Here is a 21,493-nt window from a genome sequence, read left to right on the forward strand (position 1 = left end):
ATCTCGCCATTCTCTTGTCCCTAATAATTTCGGTCGTAAGACCGAGGGTTTGCATTCAGTTGTTCTGTCGCAGTTGGACGCATTCTTTTGACACGCATACATTCATACTCACTCGTCCGTTCAGGAAGTTGTAGGCTAAACATGGGCGTATCTATAAAAAGTCCAGAAATTAGGACATATTCCAGCATTTCCTAAATCAGATGACCACAAAAATTATAGTTATCTTTATAATGACATTTTTGTGAGCTGCCAATGTGAGGCCACATTTATTTATTTTTTTCTTGTTGATTGAAAAGCGGAAATTGATGAAAATGACCCTTGTTAACTCATATCACGAAATTTGATCAACTGTACCATGTAATGCCAAAGGGGATGCGCTAGGTACTATAAATGTATAAGGGGTAATTTTGTAAGGTTACATTGTGAAGTGTAGGGTATGGACAGTTGGAATTAATCGTGAAGGTAAAAGGTTCGATTAATTTGCTTGTTTCCCTGAAGTTGGATGATATTGTGGAACTCCTTTTAGTGCTTTTGTGTAAATATTGTCCATAATAGTTTTGACATTTTTAACTGTGTAATTTCAAGTGAATGGTGAATGACTTCGATAGGCTAGCATCAAGTCCAAGGTGTACCTCAGCTGGGATAGGCTCCTGCACACCTGTGACCCTAATGAGGATAAACGGATGGTTGGATGGTGAATCAATGAAATGTTATTTGTGGGAATCTTTCACACTGCAGACTGTATCTGCGGTACGTATATATTTTCATGTCATTTCATACATGTCTGCAGTATATTATTAACATTTTTACCTTAATGCCCTTCACTTCATCCAGGAGTGCCAGCTGGTCATGGACAATCTCACCAAATAGCATGTGAGCAAGGCAATGAGATTCCGGAGGCAAACTTTAGGAAGTCGACTGTGTGTTTGGCAGCTGGCAGCTGTCAGCTGGCAGCTGGCAACAACATTTGATAATCCTCAATTCAAATCAGAAATGTTGTTTTGCTTTGCTACATTTAATATGAAGAAAATATTACACAGTGTTCCTCTTGATGTAGCATGCTTGTAACACTGGCTTTATGAATGTCTTTGAGAACAAAATAAATCAGCTCTGTATGAAAGTCTTTGCGCGTTGGATGTTGTTTTAATCTTTGTTTGAAAATATTGCTCTAATGTATGTTGTCTGTCATCACTCAAGAACAATGAGGTTATTATAAAGTAAACATTATAAATACATATTACTTAGTTGTTGTTTTTTTTAGCACATTTGATGTCTAAATTGGAAACTCGCAAACTTTCCTTCATGGTTTCCAAATGGATTTAGCTGTAAACTAATATATATTTAGGCCTGGTTAATTTTGAGCTATCATCAACCAACTACTGTATGTACTACTTTCAATAATCCCTGACTACTGTATCTTCAAGATTTAGCTTTATGTTAGAATGACATGAATGTGTGTGTTTTGGCATTTACTAGCAGTAATATACATATATATATATATATATATATATATATATATATATATATATATATATATATATATAAATACAAAATATCCACTAGTTTGTATTTTTTTCCCAACATTAGCTACAGGAAGGTGGTTTCGAACAACTGTAACGCTGGAGTCATTGTGGAGTACACAGCCAAGAGGCAGCAATGTCCCATGCAAGCACCCAAAGGTATCCACCTGGTCACCAGTGAGGGTACACTGTCAGCTGAACTGGGCACGAACGTCACCTTTCTCATTTTTCTGGAGCAGGTAACTACCTTTTCTTAACTTCATGGACTTAATGGATACTGCAATTGATGCAGTGCAGTTCTTCACAACTGCAAAATCCACGCGAGATATTAAACATGTTCCAAGACAAGTTCCAGAATCAGAATCAGAATCATCTTTATTTTCCAAGTATGTCCAAAAACACACGAGGAATTTGTCTCCGGTAGTTGGAGCCGCTCTAGTACGACAACAGACAGTCAATTGACAGAGAACACTTTGGAGACAGAAAGACATTGACAAAAAAAAACAGTCACTGAGTAGTAAAGGGTTGCTAGTTATCTGGTAATACCGGTACATTTTTTATTTTATTTTTTGACAATTGTGCAAAAAGATGCAGAGTCCTCTAGCACTTGGAGCAGTTCGAATGACTAATATTGCAATAGTCCGGTGCAATGACCATTCTGCAAAGGGCGCCGAGACTTCAAGGAGTGTATGCGGTTTAAAGTGACGAGTAGTGCGATAATCTGGGACAATGTTAGTTATGCAAATGTTGCAGATACTCCTCAATCAGTGTGCAAATGGAGGAGATGCTACTCTGGCATGAGTGGCCAGTATATGCAAATAGTGCAGCATGGCGAGACAACTACAGTGAGTGCACAGTGAGTAATGTATAATTGGCCCCACAGAAATGTGACAACGAACTCAAGTCAAAAAATTGCCAGCATTTTGTAATGGAATTGTAGGTTAGGTGTTTAAGAAGTTGATCGCAAGAGGGAAGAAGCTGTTGAAATGTCTACTAGTTCTAGTTTGCATTGATCGGTAGCGCCTACCTGAGGGAAGGAGCTGGAAGAGCTGGTGACCGGGGTGCGGAGGGTCCGAGAGGATTTTGCACGCTCTTGTCTTAGTTCTGGCAGCGTGCAAGCCCTCAATGGTGGGTAGTGGGGTACCGACAATCCTTTCAGCAGTTTTGATTGTCCGTTGCAGTCGGAGTTTGTCCTTTTTTGTAGCAGCACCAAACCAGACTGTGATGGAAGAACACAGGACTGATTCGATGACCGCTGTGTAGAACTGTTTCAGCAGCTACGGTGGCAGGCCGTGCTTTCTCAGAAGCCGCAGGAAGTACATCCTCTGCTGGGCCTTTTTGAGGACGGAGTTGATGTTGGTCGCCCACTTCAGTTCCTGAGAGACTGTAATTCCCAGGAACTTGAAGGTCTCGACGGTTGACACAAGGCACTGGACAATGTGAGGGGCAGCTGGGGCGAAGGATGCCTCCTGAAGTCCACGATCATCTCTACAGTCTTGAGCGTGTTCAGCTCCAGGTTGTGTCGCTGAGGTGCAGAGAGACACAACCTTGGGGCACCCCAGTGCTAATGCTGCGTGTGGATGAGGTGGCCTCCCCCAGCCTGACCTGCTGTGTCCTGCCCGTCAGAAAGCTGTAAATCCACTGGCAGATGGCAGGTGAGACGCTGAGCTGGAGAAGCTTGGATGAAAGGAGTTCAGGGATGATGGTGTTGAACGCTGAGCGGAAGTCCACGAACAGGATCCTCGCGTAGGTCCCCGCACTGTCGAGGTGTTCTAGGATGAAGTGCAGTCCCATGTTGACTGCATCATCCGCAGACCTGTTCGCTTGGCAGGCAAACTGCAGGGGGTCCAGCAGGGGACCTGTGACACTCTTGAGGTGGTCCAGCACGAGACGTTCAAAGGACTTCATGACCACATATGTCAAAGTGACAGGCCTGTAGTCATTTAGACCCGAGATTGCAGGTTTCTTGGGGACTGGAATTATGGTGGAGCGTTTGAAACAGGATGGTACTTTGCACAGTTCCAGAGATCTATTGAAGATCTGTGTGAAGACTGGAGCGAGCTGGTTCGCGCAGACTTTGAGGCAGGAAGGGGACACATGGTCTGGGCCTGCCCCTTTGTTAATCTTTTGTTGTTTGAAGATGTGTCTCACATCCTGTTCATGGATGGTTAACGCAGAAGTCAGAGGTGTGATTGTGGTCGGGGCTACCGGCCGGGTGGGTGTGGGGTGTGAAACTGTCCTTTTCAAATCTGCAGTAGAAGGTATACAAGTCATTGGCTTGTGTGCTATTGTTCTCAGCTTGGGGGGATCGTCGCTTGTAATTAGTCAGCGATTGGAATGCATGCCAGACTGATTTAGAGTCGTTAGCGCGAAACAGTTTTTTCAACTTTGCTGCATAGTTCCGCTTTGCAATGTTAATTTCTTTAGTCAGTTGGTTTCTAGCTCGATTATACAGGGCCCTGTCCCCGCTCTGATATGCGTCCTCCTTAGCTTGGCGAAGCTGCTTAAGTTTAGCAGTGAACCACGGCTTGTTGTTGTTGAATGTGCGAAATGATTTTGTTGGTTCACACACATCTTCACAGAAACTGATATAGGATGTAACAGTGTCCGTATATTCATCCAGGCTGCCAGCTGAATTTTCAAAGACACTCCAGTCTGTGCAGTCTAAGCAGCTTTGAAGTTCCATCTTTGCTTCATCGGTCCACTTTTCCACTGTTTTCACTGTAGGCTTCGCGCATTTAAGTTCTTGCCTGTACGTCGGTATTAAGTGAATTAAGCAGTGATCAGACGAGCCCAGGGCGGCACGAGGCGTTTTTTTAGCGTAGTGTAGAAGTGGTCTAAAATGTTATTTTCCCTGGTCGGACAGTCGATGTGCTGCTTGTATTTAGGGAGTTTGTGGTTGAGTTTAGCTTTGTTAAAGTCCCAGAGGTGAGTCCGGGTGTTTTTTTTCAATTTTGTTGATTTGTTCGGTGAGCGTTAGCAGTGCGGTGTTCGTGTTAGCTTGAGGCGGAATATAGGCGCCAGCGAGAATGAATGATGCGAACTTACGCGGCGAGTAGAATGGCTTACAGTTCAAAAACAGCGACTCCAAATGCGGGCTGCAGTGTGTGCTGAGCTCCGTGACGTCCGTACACCATTTTTCGTTGATATAGAAGCATATCCCGCCGCCCTTTGTTTTCCCCGATTATTCCATGTTGCAGTCCGCTCGATGAATATGGAAGCCGGGAAGCATGACGGCACCATCGGGTACAGCGTCGCAAAGCCAGGTCTCCGTGAAGCACATGGCGGCGGTACGGCCGAAGTCTTTACTGGTCTTTAACAGAAGATGAAGCTCGTCCATTTTGTTGGGTAGGGAGCGAACATTCGCGAGGTGGATCGACGGGAACGCCAATCTGTGTCCTCTCTTACGGAGTTTCACCTGAATGCCGACACGCTTCCCTCTGTGGTGCCGTTTCCGTCTCCATGTGCCGAAAACCGCGGACGCCGCCCCGGTAAGTAACTCTGGGAAAAAACTGAGCGGATTTAAGAAAGTTGGTCACAGAAAGTCCGGAGTAGCCTCCTTGATGGTTAGCAAGTCTCCCCTTGTGTAAGTGAGTCGTGTAAGGTCTCCAAAGACGGATGAAAAACACAAAAACAATACTTGAGAGCACACGCTCTCTAGTATTGTTTTTGTTTTTGTGTACCGAGGCGACCACACTGGTAGGCGCCATCTTGGGTTGATCTGCCATCCAGGACTGGTATCACCAACCAGGATGTGTCGTGGGACAATGCTGGGGGACGGGATGGGCAAACGTGACAGGCAGTGAGAGCCTTAGATACCTTGGGATAATTTTAAACGGTCAAAACATTTTCGACGGTTGTTAAGGCGAGGATGAGAAACCTAGTCGACCATAGTAAAATGGGGTGAACGCAGCTATATATCACAGTACGTAATAGGGTATATCTAAACTTGATGGGACAGGCCATAGTGGAATGGGAAGCATATATATTTCCCGACATCTCATGTCCAACGTTCTGGCGCATCTGAGGTGCGTTTTGTCCTGGTTGTCACGACAAGCTGGGGTGTATGGTAGCCATTTCATGGCTTTAAATCATGGTGTGTGACGGTTAAAGACAATAGTGCGCATTGCGTTCTACTACAATTTGACACTGCAGATGTAGTCTGGGAGAGTCCATCGCATATATAGAAAAGTGCCTGTATAATTCTAAGCCATGTGTTTAATTTGCTTTCAATGCCTGCCCTGGCATAACTGTTTCTAATGCTTAATGTTGAATGTGTGTATGAGCCAGAGAGAGAGAGAGAGAGAGAGAGACAGAGAGAGCTCCAAAGCTGCCCAGTGTCCACGTTTCATCCATATAAAAGCCTTGACAGAACGCGAGAAATTTGAGGGACCCCGTCAGAACATTGTGGGCCGGGAAAAAAACATACTGGCATTGGTGGTAAACTGCGGGCTGAACAACAGTGAAACTTTGAGCCTGCGGGGCTTAGGAGCCCCATCGTCCCACAGCCCATCGAGGATCTTCTTCTTTTCCTTTCGGCTTGTCCCTTTAGGGGTCGCCACAGCGCGTCATCCTTTTCCATGTAAGACTATCTCCTGCATCCTCCTCTCGAACACCAACTGCCCTCATGTCTTCCCTCACGACATCCATCAACCTTCTCTTCGGTCTTCCTCTAACTCTCTTGCCTGGCAGCTCAATCCTCATCCATCCTTCTACCAATATACTCATTATTTCTCCTCTGGACATGTCCAAACCATCGAAGTCTGCTCTCTCTAACTTTGTCTCCAAAACATCGAACCTCTGCTGTCCCTCTGATGAGCTAATTTCTAATTTTGTCCAACCTGGTCAGTCCGAGAGTGAACCTCAACATCTTCATTTCCGCCACCTCCAGCTCTGCTTCCTGTTCTCTCTTCAGTGCCACTGTCTCTAATGCGTACATCATGGCTGGCCTCACCACTGTTTTATAAAATTTGCCCTTCATCCTAGCAGAGACTCTTCTGTCACATAACACACCTGACACCTTCCTCCACCCGTTCCAACCTGCTTGGACCCGTTCCTTCACTTCCTGACCACACTCACCATTGCTCTGGACGGTTGACCCCAAGTATTTAAAATCCTCCACCCTTGCTATCTCTTCACCCCTCTCATTCATGCACATATATTCTGTCTTACTTCGGCTAATCTTCATTCCTCTGCTTTCCAGTGCATGCCTCCATCTTTCTAACTGTTCCTCCACCTGCTCCCTGCTTTCACTGCAGATCACAATGTCATCTGCAAACATCATGGTCCACGGGGATTCCAGTCTAACCTCATCTGTCAGCCTATCCATCACCACTGCAAACAGGAAGAGGCTCAGGGCTGATCCCTGATGCAGTCCCACATCCACCTTAAATTCGTCTGAAACACAGCTCACCGCTGTTCTGCTGCCCTCGTACATGTCCTGTATTATTCTAACATACTTCTCTGCCACTCCAGACTTCCGCATGCAGTACCACAGTTCCTCTCTGGGTACTCTGTCATAGGCTTTCTCTAGATCTACAAAAACACAATGTAGCTCCTTCTGACCTTCTCTGTACTTTTCCATCAACATCCTCAAGGCAAATAATGCATCTGTGCTACTCTTTCTAGGCATGAAACCATACTGTTGCTCGCAAATACTCACTTCTGTCCTGAGTCTAGCCTCCACTACTCTTTCCCATAACTTCATTGTGTGACTCATCAACTTTATTCCTCTATAGTTCCCACAGCTCTGCACATCACCCTTGTTCTTAAAAATGGGCACCAGCACACTTTTCCTCCATTCCTCAGACATCTTCTCACGCGCTAGAATTCTATTGAACAAGCTGGTCAAAAACTCCACAGCCACCTCTCCTAGATGCTTCCATACCGCCACAGGAATGTCATCAGGACCAACTGACTTTCCATTTTTCATACCCTTTAATGCCTTTCTAACTTCCCCCTTACTAATCATTGCCACATCCTGGTCCACCACACTTGCCTCTTCTACTCTCCCTTCTCTCTCATTTTCCTCATTCATCAACTCCTCGAAGTATTCTTTCCATCTAGCTAGCACAATGCTGGCACCAGTCAACATATTTCCATCTCTATCCTTAATCATCCTAACCTGCTGGACATCCTTACCATCGATATCCCTCTGTCTGGCCAGCCTGTATAGATCATTTTCACCTTCTTTAGTGTCCAACCTGCCATTCATGTCATCATATGCTCTTATTTGGCCTTTGCCACCTCTACCTTTGCCCTGTGTCGCATCTCAATGTATTCATTTTGCCTCTCCTCGGTCCTCTCAGTGTCCCACTTCTTCTTAGCTAACCTTTTTCCTTGTATGATTTCCTGTTCTGTGAGGTTCCACCACCAAGTCTCCTCTCCTTTCCTGCCAGAAGATACACCAAGTACTCTCCTGCCTGCCTTTCTGATCACCTTGACTGCAGTGGTCCAGTCTTCTGGAAGCTCCTCCCGTCCACCGAGAGCCTGTCTCACCTCTTCCCGAAAAGCTGCACAACACTCGTCCTGTCTCAGCTTCCACCAGATGGTTCTCTGCTCTGCATTTGTCTTCCTAATTTTCTTCCCCACCACCAGAGTCATCTTACACACCACCATTCTATACTGTCAAGCCACACTCTCCCCTACCACTACCTTACAGTCTGTAACCTCCTTCAGATTACATCGTCTGCACAAGATGTAATCCACCTGCGTGCTTCTACCTCCGCTCTTGTAGGTCACCCTATGTTCGTGCCTCTTCTGGAAAAAAGTGTTCACTACAGCCATTTGCATCCTTGTTGCAAAGTCTACCACTATCTGTCCCTCCAAGTTCCTTTCCTGGATGCCGTACTTACCCATCCCTTCTTCATCACCCCTATTTCCTTCACTAACATGTCCATTACAATCTGCACCAATTACGACTCTCTCTCTGTCTGGAATGCTCAGAACTACTTCATCTAGCTCCTTCCAGAATTTCTCTTTCACCTCTAGGTCACATCCTATCTGTGGGGCATAGCCACTAATCACATTACACATAACACCCTCAATTTCAAGTTTCAGCCTCATCACTCGATCTGATACTCTTTTCACCTCCAAGACATTCTTAGCCAACTCTTCTTTTAAAATAACCCCGACTCCATTTCTCTTCCCATCTACACCATGGTGAAATAATTTAAACCCTGCCCCTAAACTTCTAGCCTTACTGCCTTTCCACCTGGTCTCCTTGACACACAATATATCAACCTTTCTCCCGAGATTTTCCTGTCATAGTCCCAACATTCAAAGTCCCCACATTCAGTTCTAGGCTATGTGCTTTCCACTTTTCTTTCTGCCGAAGAACCCGCTTTCCATCTCTTCTTCTTCTTCGACCCACAGTAGCTGAATTTCCAACGTCGCCCTGCAGGTTGACGGCGCCGGTGGCGGACGTTGTTAACCCGGGAAGCAACCGATCCGGTATGGAATTCTTTGGATGAACGCTCATATTTGTTTGGCAAAGTTTTAAGCCGGATACCCTCCCTGACGCAACCCTCTGTATTTATCCAGGCTTGGGACCAGCCTACAGTTTGCACTGGCTTGTGCCCCCCATAGGACTGCATTACAGCCCATCGTGGATACCACAATAAAAATGTAATAAAGAGAAAAAAATGGCCAAAATCTCATAGAGCACTATATTTCTGGCAAACAGGGATGGTGTAGCTGCCATGAAGTCGATGTAGTAGTGTAAATGTAGCCTAATGACTTTGATGGACTCTGCTGCATACCATCCGAAATATCCAACAGTTTCTTCTCCAATAGTTTTGCTGGCCTTCCACACTGGCATTATCTGCTGATTCTTACTGAAATGTATCAACTGGCCTTTGAGCTGTATTGTGATGTGGAACAGGTGTATTTGGGAATTTTTCAGCAAATCACTGTCACACCACACCTCTTCCACCTTCTCGGAAAATTTGTTCGACAAGTAATCTTCCTCAGTTTTAAGTTGTTACAACCATTATTGGGGTCAAAATAAAAATAAAATCAAATAAAAATCAGAAATATATATACAGTGTGTATATCTATATGGTGAAGCCAACCATGATGTATAGCTTAGAGACAGTGACAGTGAAGAGACAACAGGAAGCAGAGCTGAAGGTGGCACAAATGAAGTTGTTGACATTCTCTCTTGGAGTGACCAGATCAGATTGGATTAGAAAGGAGCTCATCAGAGGGACAGCCAAGGTTAGATGTATTTCAGACAAAGTGAGAGAGAGCAGACATCAATGGTTCAGACACATCCGGAGGAGAGCTAGTGAGTATATTGGTAGAAGGGTAATGAGGGTGGAGCTGCCAAGCTATAGGAAGACCTCAGAGAATGTTATTGGATGTAGGACGCAAAAGATAGGCTTACATGGGAAAGGATGATGATGCGATGTGGCGACACCTAACAGCACAAGCCAAAAGAAAAATAATACATACACAGTATATGATTATAAAATTGCACAGTAACTTTCTGGACACCCAGTTTGGTAATTGACACATTTGAAACCGTATAAATGCAAACATTAGAATTCATCCATCGATTTTCTGTACCGCTTATCCTACATTAGAATTCAATAATTATATATTTTTTTATTTTAGAAAATGTATATCTTTCACTGATCTCTTCTTTTTAGGAAAGTGCAACATCAATAGTTTGTCTTCTTTTTTGGAAATGAAGGATGCAGACCAAAGCAAGTGTAACAGATTGAACAGTCTGATTATGCTATAAATGTTTTACTACCTGTCCTCGACCCACCAAAAAGTGCAACCCGACCACTTTTGTCGCCCAACCCACCAGTTGTGAATTACTGTCCCTGAACGTGAAGAAGAATGAGAGCTTACTGAAAAGATAATTACTACATCTGTAAAGATATATATAAAGTAGCAGGCTTGTGTTCTGGAAGTCCCTTTCATACCGGGTTAAGCACCGCTTGCTTGTCCATCTTATGAGGCTAGATCTAATGTTCACCATGACAGGTGTGTCCTATTTCATTCAGTTCCATTGACATTTGGGTTGTGCCTGTGAGGACTACATTTAAATACCTGGAAACAAAAGCTGAACTGTTGATCTCTCGTCTCATATTCATATGCTGAATGTTTTCAGTTTACAGAAAAAATAAAGGAACTGTTCCAATTTTTGGGGAGGGAAGGGTAGATACTTTTTAGTACATGCCATTATACCCTTATAAGATGGACAAGCAAGCGGTGGTTAACACAGAACCAGAACACAAGCCTGCTACTTTTTAACAGCTAACAGTGCTAACACCGGAATCGGTCATTTAAGCAGCACTGCATGAACCTCTCTTACGGTCTTTACAGGTTCATGCATATTACGATAATGTGGTTGCGTGTGGACAATGAGTTAATTTTCTGTGACCTCCTTTTTTATTTCCTGTAACAGCTATTGCTGCTGAAACGATGCAAATTTCTCCATTTTGGGACTGATAAAGGTTATCTATTCTTTCCTACAAAACACATCTGGCAGTTATTATTTTTGCTTACATGAAAAATTGGAAGAATCACGGCTGGTGTCGTGGTACATTTGCCTGACTTCGGTGCAGGCAGCGTGGGTTCAGTTCCCACTCAATAAAGGTGTGTATGTTAGTGTGAATGTTTTTCCCTGTATATGTGTGCCCTGCAACTAACTGGTGACCAGTTCAGGGTGTACTCCGCCTTTCGACCGAAGTCGGCTGGGGTAGGCTCCAGCACCCTGCGACCCTGAACAGGATAAGCGGTATTGAGAATGGATGGATGGAGGACAAATTGGAAATTAAATGGCGAAAGCTGATCACTTGTCTCTTATCCATCTTTTGATGTCAAACCCAAGTGTTTTCACTCTACAGAAAGAAAAAAAGAAAAAATGAATACGCATGTTCCAATAATTCTGGAGGCGAGTGTATGTTTGACCACGATCAGTTTTCTCATAGAAGACAGTAATGCACCTGACCTATAAAGGGCTACAATGACAAGTTTGAACACTGCAGAAGGCCTGCCCTTCAGATGTCTTGTCTCTTCTTTACAGGGTGACGGGGCACGAACAAGCATTACACTGGACTTTGGGGATGGTCACGCTCTGACATATTCTAATCTGAGCTTCATTGAGGATGGGATAAAACACATCTACAAAAACGCAGGGATCTACCGGGTGACTGCTGTGGGGAAAAATAGCCTTGGCACAGAGACTGCGGTTCTCTACCTGCACATAATATGTGAGATATATATATATATATTTATATGTATATGTATAATTTTATATCTATGTTTACAAAGGGGCGGCACGGTGGATGTCTGTTTAGCACATCTACCTCACAGTTCTGAGGACCTGGGTTCAAATACGGCCTCGCCTGTGTTGAGTTTGCATGTTCTCCCTGTGCCTGCATGGTTTTTCTCCGGCTACCACGGTTTCCTTCCACATTCAAAAAACATGCATGGTAGGTTAATTGAAAACTCTAAATTGCCCGTAGGTGTGAATGTGAGTTGCGAATGGTTGTTTATCTACATGTGTCCTGCGATTGGCTGGCGACCAGTTCAGGGTTAACCCCGCCTCTCGCCCGAAGTCAGCTGGGATAGGCTCCAGCACGCCCACAATCCGAGTGAGGATAACAAAATGGATGGATGGAGCTTTACAAATGTGTTTAGGTCAAGAACTGAATACTGAGCATCACATTTCTTCGGAAATATATGTATTTCCCTTCTATTTATGTACTTACATTCAGTATTTGTGCTCTTGAGTAGGTCAGCTGGAATTCATCTATCTCTCAGCTCCCTTTGTGACTGTGAAGAATAAAGAGGTGAACCTGACAGCGATTCTGTGGCCGAGCCAAGTGGGAACGGTTACCTATATCTGGTGGATTGGAAATCGCACTAAGGTATTGTATATATACAGTCGGCTTGAATGTTTGTGCTGAATCCTTCACTCATAGAAAATATTTTACACCATAACGGTTCAGTTGCTTCAGATAATCTATTTAATAGAGGTGTGGACTCGAGTCATATGACTCATGAATTTCATGACTTTAGACTCGACAATATGTTAAAAGACTTGGAACTCTTGACTTCATTTGGACTTGAACCCATTGACTTGAAAAGACTACTACTTTGACCAGTGCACTGAGAAACCAACACTTTGTAGCTTTCTCTTTCTAAAGCTACAGTATATTTATTAGGTCAAAGTATCCCACGCCATTGTTGCTAATGTGTAGTTAGGTCTTATTATCTTTTAACAGTTAAGGCCTTGTTGGGCACGCTCTGGTAGAGGAATTGACCAAAAGGTCATTCTTTCACATACTACCTAAAAATAAAAAAACACAACATAAATCAACCTATAAATGTGACCGATAAATAAGGTATACATTTCAAGAACCGCTGTTAACATATACAGTACAGAAACAACGACATTTAACGCAATAAGGACATTAATGCAAAAATAAATAAAAAAATCCACATTGCATTATGGGAATCGCGCGGCTTGAAATCACGTATTCTTGTTTTCTTTAGCATTAGCAGCTAGCTTTGTGAGCTTTCACCCAAATAGTTACACGGCAGGCTGGCCGTGCGCAAACCGGGCTTCCTTTACATGACTGACAGTCTCGTTTAGTCAGTGTAGTGTTCTCAAGAATCACTCGTACTGTATTTCTTTTGTAATTCACTTTATTTACCAATCGATCAGCACACAGCTAGTATCTATTCAACCTAAAACTACAATCTTCTTTGTGTCTTTTTCTTCGCCTCTTTTTGATGAAATATTTTTACATAGCACTCCCTAGTTTTCCAACTGAGAGACCACAGTTGGATAAAATTGTACCTTTATAACAATTGACAAATTGTGTTCCTTTTTTAAAAATTAATGCCTTGTGTTATGAATTGCCAAGTTTCAACTAAAATCAATTTATATTTGTTTGAAATTGCCTCACTAGAAATGCTTGTAGACAAGAAAATGCACTTTCCTGCTATAGTCACAATGTGAATTTATGAAAAATACTGTTGAATATCTAAAAGAGGAAACCAATTGGTCGTTCATTATTAATGTGTATATATGTGTATAAATGTTTAATTTTCACTTGTGTATTCATAATTGCTCTTTAACCAAGCAAAAATGATATTTTTCCTTGATTATTCCGATAGAGCGGCACGGTGGCCGACTGGTTAGAGCGTCAGCCTCACAGTTCTGAGGAGCGGGATTCAATCCCCGGTCCCGCCTGTGTGGAGTTTGCATGTTCTACCTGTTCCTGCGTGGGTTTTCTCCGGGCACTCCGGTTTCCTCCCACATCCCAAAAACATGCATTAATTGGGGACTCTAAATTGCCCGTAGGTGTGAATGTGAGTGCGAATGGTTATTTGTTTGTATGTGCCCTGCAATTGGCTGGCAACCAGTTCAGGGTGTACCCCGCCTCCTGCCTAATGATAGCTGGGATAGGCTCCAGCAGGCCCGCGACCCGTGTGAGGAGAAGCGGCTCAGAAAATGGATGGATGGATATTCCGATAGAATTGTCAGTAGAATACTCGATTACTAATTGCAGCACCGCTGGATGCACATTTTTATTTGTGACAGGTCTGTTTAATGTCACTATATACAACCCCAATTCCAATGAAGTTGGGACATTGTGTTAAACATAAATAAAAATAGAATACAATGATTTGCAAATCATGTTCAACCTATATTTAATTGAATACACTACAAAGACAAGATATTTTAGCAAATAATCATTAACTTAGAATTTTATGGCTGCAAAATGGTCCAAAAAAGCTGGGAGAGAGTCATGTTTACCACTGTGTTACATCAATAAAGGTTTGGGAACTGAGGACACTAATTCTTGAAGCTTTGTAGGTGGAATTCTTTCCCATTCTTGCTGGATGTACAGCTTCAGCTGTTCAACTGTCCGGGGTCTCCGTTGCTTCATAATGTGCCACACATTTTCAATGGGAGACAGGTCTGGACTGCAGGCAGGCCAGTCTAGTACCCGCACTCTTTTACTACGAAGCCACACTGTTGTGACACGTGCAGAATGGTTTGGCATTGTCTTGCTGAAATAAGCAGGGGCGTCCATGAAAAAGCCGTTGCTTGGATGGCAGCATATGTTTCTCCAAACTTACACATCTGTGCCTTCACAGATGTGTAAGTTACCAATGCCATTGGCACTAACACAGCCCCATACCATCACAGATGCTGGCTTTTGAACTTTGCGTCCATAACAGTCCGGATGATTCTTTACCTCTTTGGCCTGGAGGACACGACATCCACAATTTCCAAAACAATTTGAAATGTGGACTCGTCGGACCACAGAACACTTTTCCGCTTTGCATCAGTCTATCTTAGATGAGCTCGGGCCCAGAGAAGCCGGTGGCGTTTCTGGGTGTTGTTGATAAGTGGCTTTTGCTTTGCATAGTAGATTTACAAGTTGCACTTACAGATGTAGCGCCGAACTGTATTTACTGACATTGGTTTTCGGAAGTGTTCCTTGGCCTATGTGGTGATATCCTTTACACATTGATGTCGGTTTTTGATGCAGTGGCACCTGAGGGATCGAAGGTCACGGGCATTAAATGTTGGTTTTCGGCCTTGCCGCTTACATGCAGTGATTTCTCCAGAGTCTCTGAACCTTTTGATGATATTATGGACCATAGATGATGAAATCCTTAAATTCCTTTCAATTGTATGTTGAGGAACATTATCCTTAAACTGTTCGACTATTTTCTCACACACTTGTTCACAAAGAGGTGAACCTCGCCCCATCTTTGCTTGTGAAGGACTGACCAATTCAGGGAAGCTCCTTTTATACACAACCATAGCACCTGTTCCCAATTAGCCTGTTCACCTGTGGGATGTTCCAGACAGGTGATTGGTGAGCATTCCTCAACTTTCTCAGTCTTTTTTGCCACCTGTCCCAGCTATTTTTGGAACGTGTTGTAGCCATAAAATTCTAAGTTTATGATTATTTGCTAAAAAACAATAAAGTTTATCAGTTTGGACATTAAATGTCTTGTCTTTGTAGTGTATTGAATTAAATATAGGTCGAACATCATTTGCAAATCATTGTATTCTGTTTTTATTTATGTTTAACACAACGTCCCAACTTCATTGGACTTGGGGTTGTAAATAAAGTGAGAAAAAAGTAAGTCATAGCATAGCATTTTCATAGAATAAATGAAAACCTACTATCAACTGGTTTTGAAGGGGCAATAAACAAAGCCCCACCCTTTACGATTGGCTTTAAAGGTGCAAAAATTCTGATCATCCCCCTTGTTTCCTTATGAAGGTTATAAAAGTGTATTGACACTTGTTCATAAAATTCGTTTCTGATGAATATATATGGATTTTAATGTACATTAAATATATAAATGCAGTTTATATTATACACATTATATATATATTATATTATATAATATTATATTATATATATATATATATATATAATATTATATTTTATATATATATATATATATATATATATATATATTCTCCGCAGTAAAAGGACGGGCCCTCCTTCTGTCATCATTGTCGCTCCTCCGGCGTCAGCCGAGCCCTGCTGAGTTGCATGGGTTCTGGTTCACCTGCCGTGGGTGGGGAGGACGTTGTTCGAGAAGTGAGCGTCGTGACTTCTGTCAGCCAGGGGCCAAGGAGCGTGGCGACCTCTCCGATGATGACCTGCCCTCCTGATGCTGCTTGAGTTGGTTGATTCTGTTGTCTGTCCAGATGGCCAGGGTAATGAGGGAGTCTAGGTCTGGAGGAAGCTATATAGGAACCAGTTGCTCCTGTATGGGGATGGACAGTCCCTTCAGGAACACTTCATACAAGGCAGTGGAGTTCCACCCACTCTCCGCCGCTATGGTGCGGAAGTGGATGGCGTAGTCACTGACCGAGCCAGTGCCCTCTCTTGCCTTCTCCCTATCCGTGGATACCGGGTCAAAAGTCCTCATAAGTGTTGCTTGAAAGTCTTTAAGGGCACTGCAGAGTGGGGAATCACGGTCCCACTCTGCCGTGGCCCATGCTCTCGCTCTCCCGGTCAGGTGTGAAATCATAAAAGCGACTTTGGACCAGTCTGTGGTAAATGCAAGGAGGGTATGTTCAAAGTGAATACAACAGTCAATCAGGTAGGCTTTACGATGCCTAGGCTCCCCTGAGAATCACTCCGGGGGTGCTAACTTGACTCCAGACCCAATAATGGGAATGGCCTAGACTGGAGCTGTCGCGGTGGCTGGGGGCTCTGGCGCTAAGGGTGGGCTGGAGGTCTGTCGCAGCAGGTCAACCAGGTCCCATACTGACAGCTGGTCGAGTTGTGTGGCCATCGCCACTTGACCCTCCTCCTGATGGGAGGGACGGGCTTCCTGCTCGTGCTGCGCTGCCATCAGCTGGCCAGTCTCTGCTAAGTCCAGACTGGCCAGAGTGTACTGTGAGGCCGGAACTACACACAGGACTCAGACATAGAGATCACTGTGAGTGTGCAAGTTTTATTATACACACAGACGACCTCTTAACAAGCCGACGAAACAATCGGCAATGAAAGTACACTAGAAGTCCAGAAGGAGGACCAGAGGAATCTGTCCTTGCATAAAAAAATAAAATACAAACAAAAATTCACTCATTTCGAGGTTCAAAGGTATACTTGTAGTAATGGCTGTGACAAGGATCATGGGCTGAAGATAGGCTTGGGTAAATCGAACAACAGACAAAGACACTCTGGCACCAGAAAAGGCAGACACAGACTATTTAAGCACACGAGGGTAATGGGGCACAGGTGGAGACTATCAGGAATCAGGGCCGACACGAGGAAGGGCAAGTGCTCTGAAACGAGAGGACAGTTAGTCTTTCAAAATAAATCTGCCTCAGCAGCTCCTGTGGCAGGCCGTGCTTCCTCAGAAGCCGCAGGAAGTACATCCTCTGCTGGGCCTTTTTGAGGACGGAGTTGATGTTGGTCACCCACTTCAGGTCCTGGGAGACTGTAATTCCCAGGAACTTGAAGGTCTTGACGGTTGACACAAGGCAGCTGGACAACGTGAGGGGCAGCTGTGGCGAAGGATGCCTCCTGAAGTCCACAGTCATCTCTATAGTCTTGAGCGTGTTCAGCTCGAGGTTGTGTTGGCTGCACCACAGCTCCAGCCGCACTACTTCCTGTCGATATGCTGACTCGTCACCGTCTTTGATGAGGCCGATGACTGTGGTGTCATCTGCAAACCTCAGGAGTTTGACAGTTTAAGGTGCGTTGAGGTGCAGTCATTCGTGTAGAGAGAGAAGAGCAGCGGAGAGAGGACACAACCTTGGGGTGCCCCGGTGCTGATGCTGCGTGTGGATGAGGTGGCCTCCCCCAGCCTCACCTGCTGTGTCCTACCCGTCAGGAAGCAGTAAATCCACTGGCAGATGGTAGGCGAGACGCTGAGCTGGAGAAGCTTAGAGGAGAGGAGTTCGGGGATGATGGTGTTGAACGCAGAGCTGAAGTCCACGAACAGGATCCTCGTGTAGGTCCCCGCATTGTCGAGGTGTTCTAGGATGAAGTGCAGTCCCATGTTGACTGCATCATCCGCAGACCTGTTTACTCGGTAGGCAAACTGCAGGGGGTTGAGAGTTTGAAACAGGATGGTTCCAGAGATTTATTGAAGATCTGTGTGAAGACTGGAGCGAGTTGGTCCGCGCAGACTTTGAGGCAGGATGGGGACACAAGGTCTTGTTAATCTTTTGTTGTTCGAAGATGCGTCTCACATCCTGTTCATGGATGGTCAACGCATAAGTCAGAGATGTGATTGTGGTAGGTGCTGCGGCTGTGTGGGTGTGGGGTGTGAAAGTGTCCTTTTCAAATCTGCAGTGGAAGCTGTTTGTCATCGTCTAGTCTACTATTGTTCTCAGCTTGGGGGGGATCGTCACTTGTAATTGGTTAGCGATTGTAATGCATGCCAGACTGATTTAGAGTCATTCGCGCTAAACTGTTTTTCCAACTTTGCTGCGTAGTTTCTCTTTACAATGTTAATTTCTTTAGTCAGCTGGTTTCTCGTGCGATTATAAAGGGCCCTGTCCCCGCTTTGATATGCGTCCTCTTTAGCCTGGCGAAGTTGCTTAAGTTTGGAAGTGAACCACGGCTTGTTGTTATTGAATGTGCGAAATGACTTTGTTGGTACACACACCTCTTCACAGAAACTGATATAGGACGTGACAGTGTCCGTATATTCATCCAGGCTGCCAGCTGAATTTTCAAAGACACTCCAGACTGTGCAGTCTAAACAGTTTTGAAGTTCTATTAAGTTAAGTTTAAGTTCTTTCCTGTATGTTGGTATTAAGTGAATTAAGCAGTGATCCGAAGAGCCCAGGGCTGCACGAGGTATGGCACGGTATGCGTTATTTAGCGTAGTATAGCAGTGGTCTAAAATGTTATTTTCCCTGGTAGGACAGTCGATGTGCTGCTTGTATTTAGGGAGTTCGTGGTTGAGTTTTGCTTTGTTAAAGTCCCAGAGAATAATGAAGGGTGAGTCCGGGTGTTTTTTTTCCAATTTCGTTTACTTGTTCAACGAGCATTAGCAGTGCACCGTTTGTGCTAGCTTGAGGCGGAATGTAGACACCGGCGAGAATGAATGATGCAAACTCACGCGGCGAGTAGAATGGCTTACAGTTCAAAAACAGCGACTCTAAATCCGGGTTGCAGTGTGTGCTGAGCTCCGTGACGTCCGTACATCATTTTTCATTCACCCACACCCCTCCCTGCCCCATTGGAGCAAAGCCCAACGCAAAACTCACTCTCTACTAGCCTAAATTCTCTGCTCAGTGTGGCGGACAGGATGAAGACTATTGTAATATTGGAATCCAACGCACACCACGCCAAGCTCTTCCTCCCATCCCCCCTCGCCTGAAACCACCGTCCACTAAGATGCGAAGGGGCCCTCCTCCACCTTTGAAGAATCTTATCTGCAAATCTGACTGATATCTGTGGGGTCTTTTCCAGAATAAGTCAGACCTCTATGGAGAGCAGGCATTTTTTATCCCTGTAATTACAAGGGACAAAAAGTTGGTCAAAGAAATATGGCACAAAAAATGTAGAACTACAAACTTATTGAGGATAAAATGTGAATCTATCAAACCATTGTCTCCAGTTATCTCTGCGAGACTAGCTCTTTTCTATATCAGGTCACTGGGTAATAAATCAATGTTGATTAATGACATCATGACAACCTATGATCTGGACTTTTTGTGACTAAATGAAACGTGGTTAACAGAAAGTAGCTGTAATACCATTTAAAATGAGGCAACACCAGCAAATTAAATTTTTATGAACAAGTGTCGAAGAGGGAAAAAAAGGTGGTGTTATTGCTGTTATTTTTAAGTCATTATTTCAGTGTAAAGAAATTATGCTGGGTGATTTTAGCCCTTTTGAATATCTCTGCTTTTTAGTTAAAGGTGACCCAAAGGTTATTGTTTTAATAATTTATAGGCCTCCAAGATACAATAGAACATTTATGGCGGATTTTTCAGAACTGCTGTCAGTTATTTGTACTGACTACAACTATTTTGTCATAACGGGAGACTTTAACATTCATGTTGACAATATCATGGGGCAAAAAATCTAAAGAACTCCCTGCTATACTAGACACATTTGACCTCTCACAACATATTATGAGTCCAACCCACATTCAAGGTCAGATCTTAGACCTGGTCATCTCTAAGGATGTTGAAGTTCTATCAATTGACATTAAGGATATGGCTATATCTGACCATTTTTGTGTATTCTTTGAATTACAGATTCTTCCAAAATTTCAGACAACCTCTATGTCTATTATGAAAAGGTACATAAATGAGAGTACCGCCACTAAGTTTATGGAGACCATTGCTGTGCCACAAACTGTGAATGCTGAGACAGTTGATGAACTTTTGGATAATTTCACCTGTAAAATCTCAAATGTCATGAATGCTGTCGCTCCTATTAAAACAAGACAATCTTGAGGCACCCTAGAACACCGTGGAGGAGCACAATGATGGGAAAGACCTCTAAATCAAAGTGTAGGAAAGCAGAACGCAAGTAGAGAAAACTAAACTCCAAATTGACTATGACTTCTACAGACAAAGTCTTTGTAATTTTAACCAAGAGTTAGTCAGAGCTAGACAGCAACACTTTTCTGAAATCATCAGTAAGAACTTCAACAATAGTCGCACTCTGTTTGCTGTGGTTGACAAGCTCACAAACCCCCAGAATCAGATAGCTCCAGAACGTCTCTCAGCAGATAAATGCAATGAATTTGCTTGTTATTTTAGTGAAAAAAATACAATCCATTAAGTTAAATATTAGCACAAATCAGCAAAATGATAAAATGATACTACATCTGAAGCCACCCAGGAAAAACTCTCTTACCATGTCAGAATTTGATACAGTTGACCAAAAAACTGTTCAGCAGCAGAAACCATCAACGAGCTGTCTTGACTCAATACCATCTGACTTTTTCAAAGCTATTGCGAAGTTTGTGCTAGCTAATTTGCAGCAAATAATCAATTGCTCACTTCAGTCAGGCAAGTTTCCTAAAGCTCTTAAAGTAGCTGTCATTAAGCCTCTGCTAAAAAAATAGAACGCTGGACGCTTCCATGTTAGCAAGCTATAGGCCCATCTCAAATCTACCTTTTATAGTCAAGGTTGTTGAGAAATATATTTTAAATCAACTCAGCAATTTCTTGAATTTAAATGAACTTTTTGACAAATTTCAATCAGGTGTCCGAACTCATCACAGTACAGAATCTGCTCTTATCAAAGTGCTAAATGATATAAGGATGAATACTGACTCGGGAAAGGTGTCAATTCTGGTCTTGTTGGACCTCATTGCGGCTTTCGATGGGGTAGATCATAATATACTGCTGAACAGGTTGGAAACGTGGGTAGGACTAAATGGAACAGTCCTTAAATGGTTCAGGTCCTACCTGGAGGAAAGGAGTTGTTTTGCAACCATTGGAAGTGTTCAATCTCCTCAAATGGCAATGACCTATGGGGTCA

General features: G+C 43.6%; 1 protein-coding gene across 6 annotated transcripts in view; it reads left to right on the top strand.

Annotated features, from left to right (window-relative positions):
* LOC133477412 (VPS10 domain-containing receptor SorCS1) overlaps positions 1–21,493 on the top strand; it is a 271,543-nt gene that overhangs the window by 220,201 nt on the left and 29,849 nt on the right. For all 6 annotated transcript variants that reach the window (XR_009788348.1, XR_009788350.1, XR_009788349.1 and 3 more), the window contains 3 exons: positions 1,588–1,759; positions 11,560–11,746; positions 12,273–12,406. Coding sequence is in view for 3 of the 6 variants with exons in the window: in XM_061772127.1 (XP_061628111.1) it covers positions 1,588–1,759; positions 11,560–11,746; positions 12,273–12,406 (493 nt within the window). In the remaining 3 variants the exon portion in view is untranslated. The remainder of the gene's footprint in view (positions 1–1,587; positions 1,760–11,559; positions 11,747–12,272; positions 12,407–21,493) is intronic.

Source organism: Phyllopteryx taeniolatus, chromosome 4, assembly GCF_024500385.1.
Source record: "Phyllopteryx taeniolatus isolate TA_2022b chromosome 4, UOR_Ptae_1.2, whole genome shotgun sequence".
Lineage (NCBI taxonomy): Eukaryota > Metazoa > Chordata > Actinopteri > Syngnathiformes > Syngnathidae > Phyllopteryx > Phyllopteryx taeniolatus.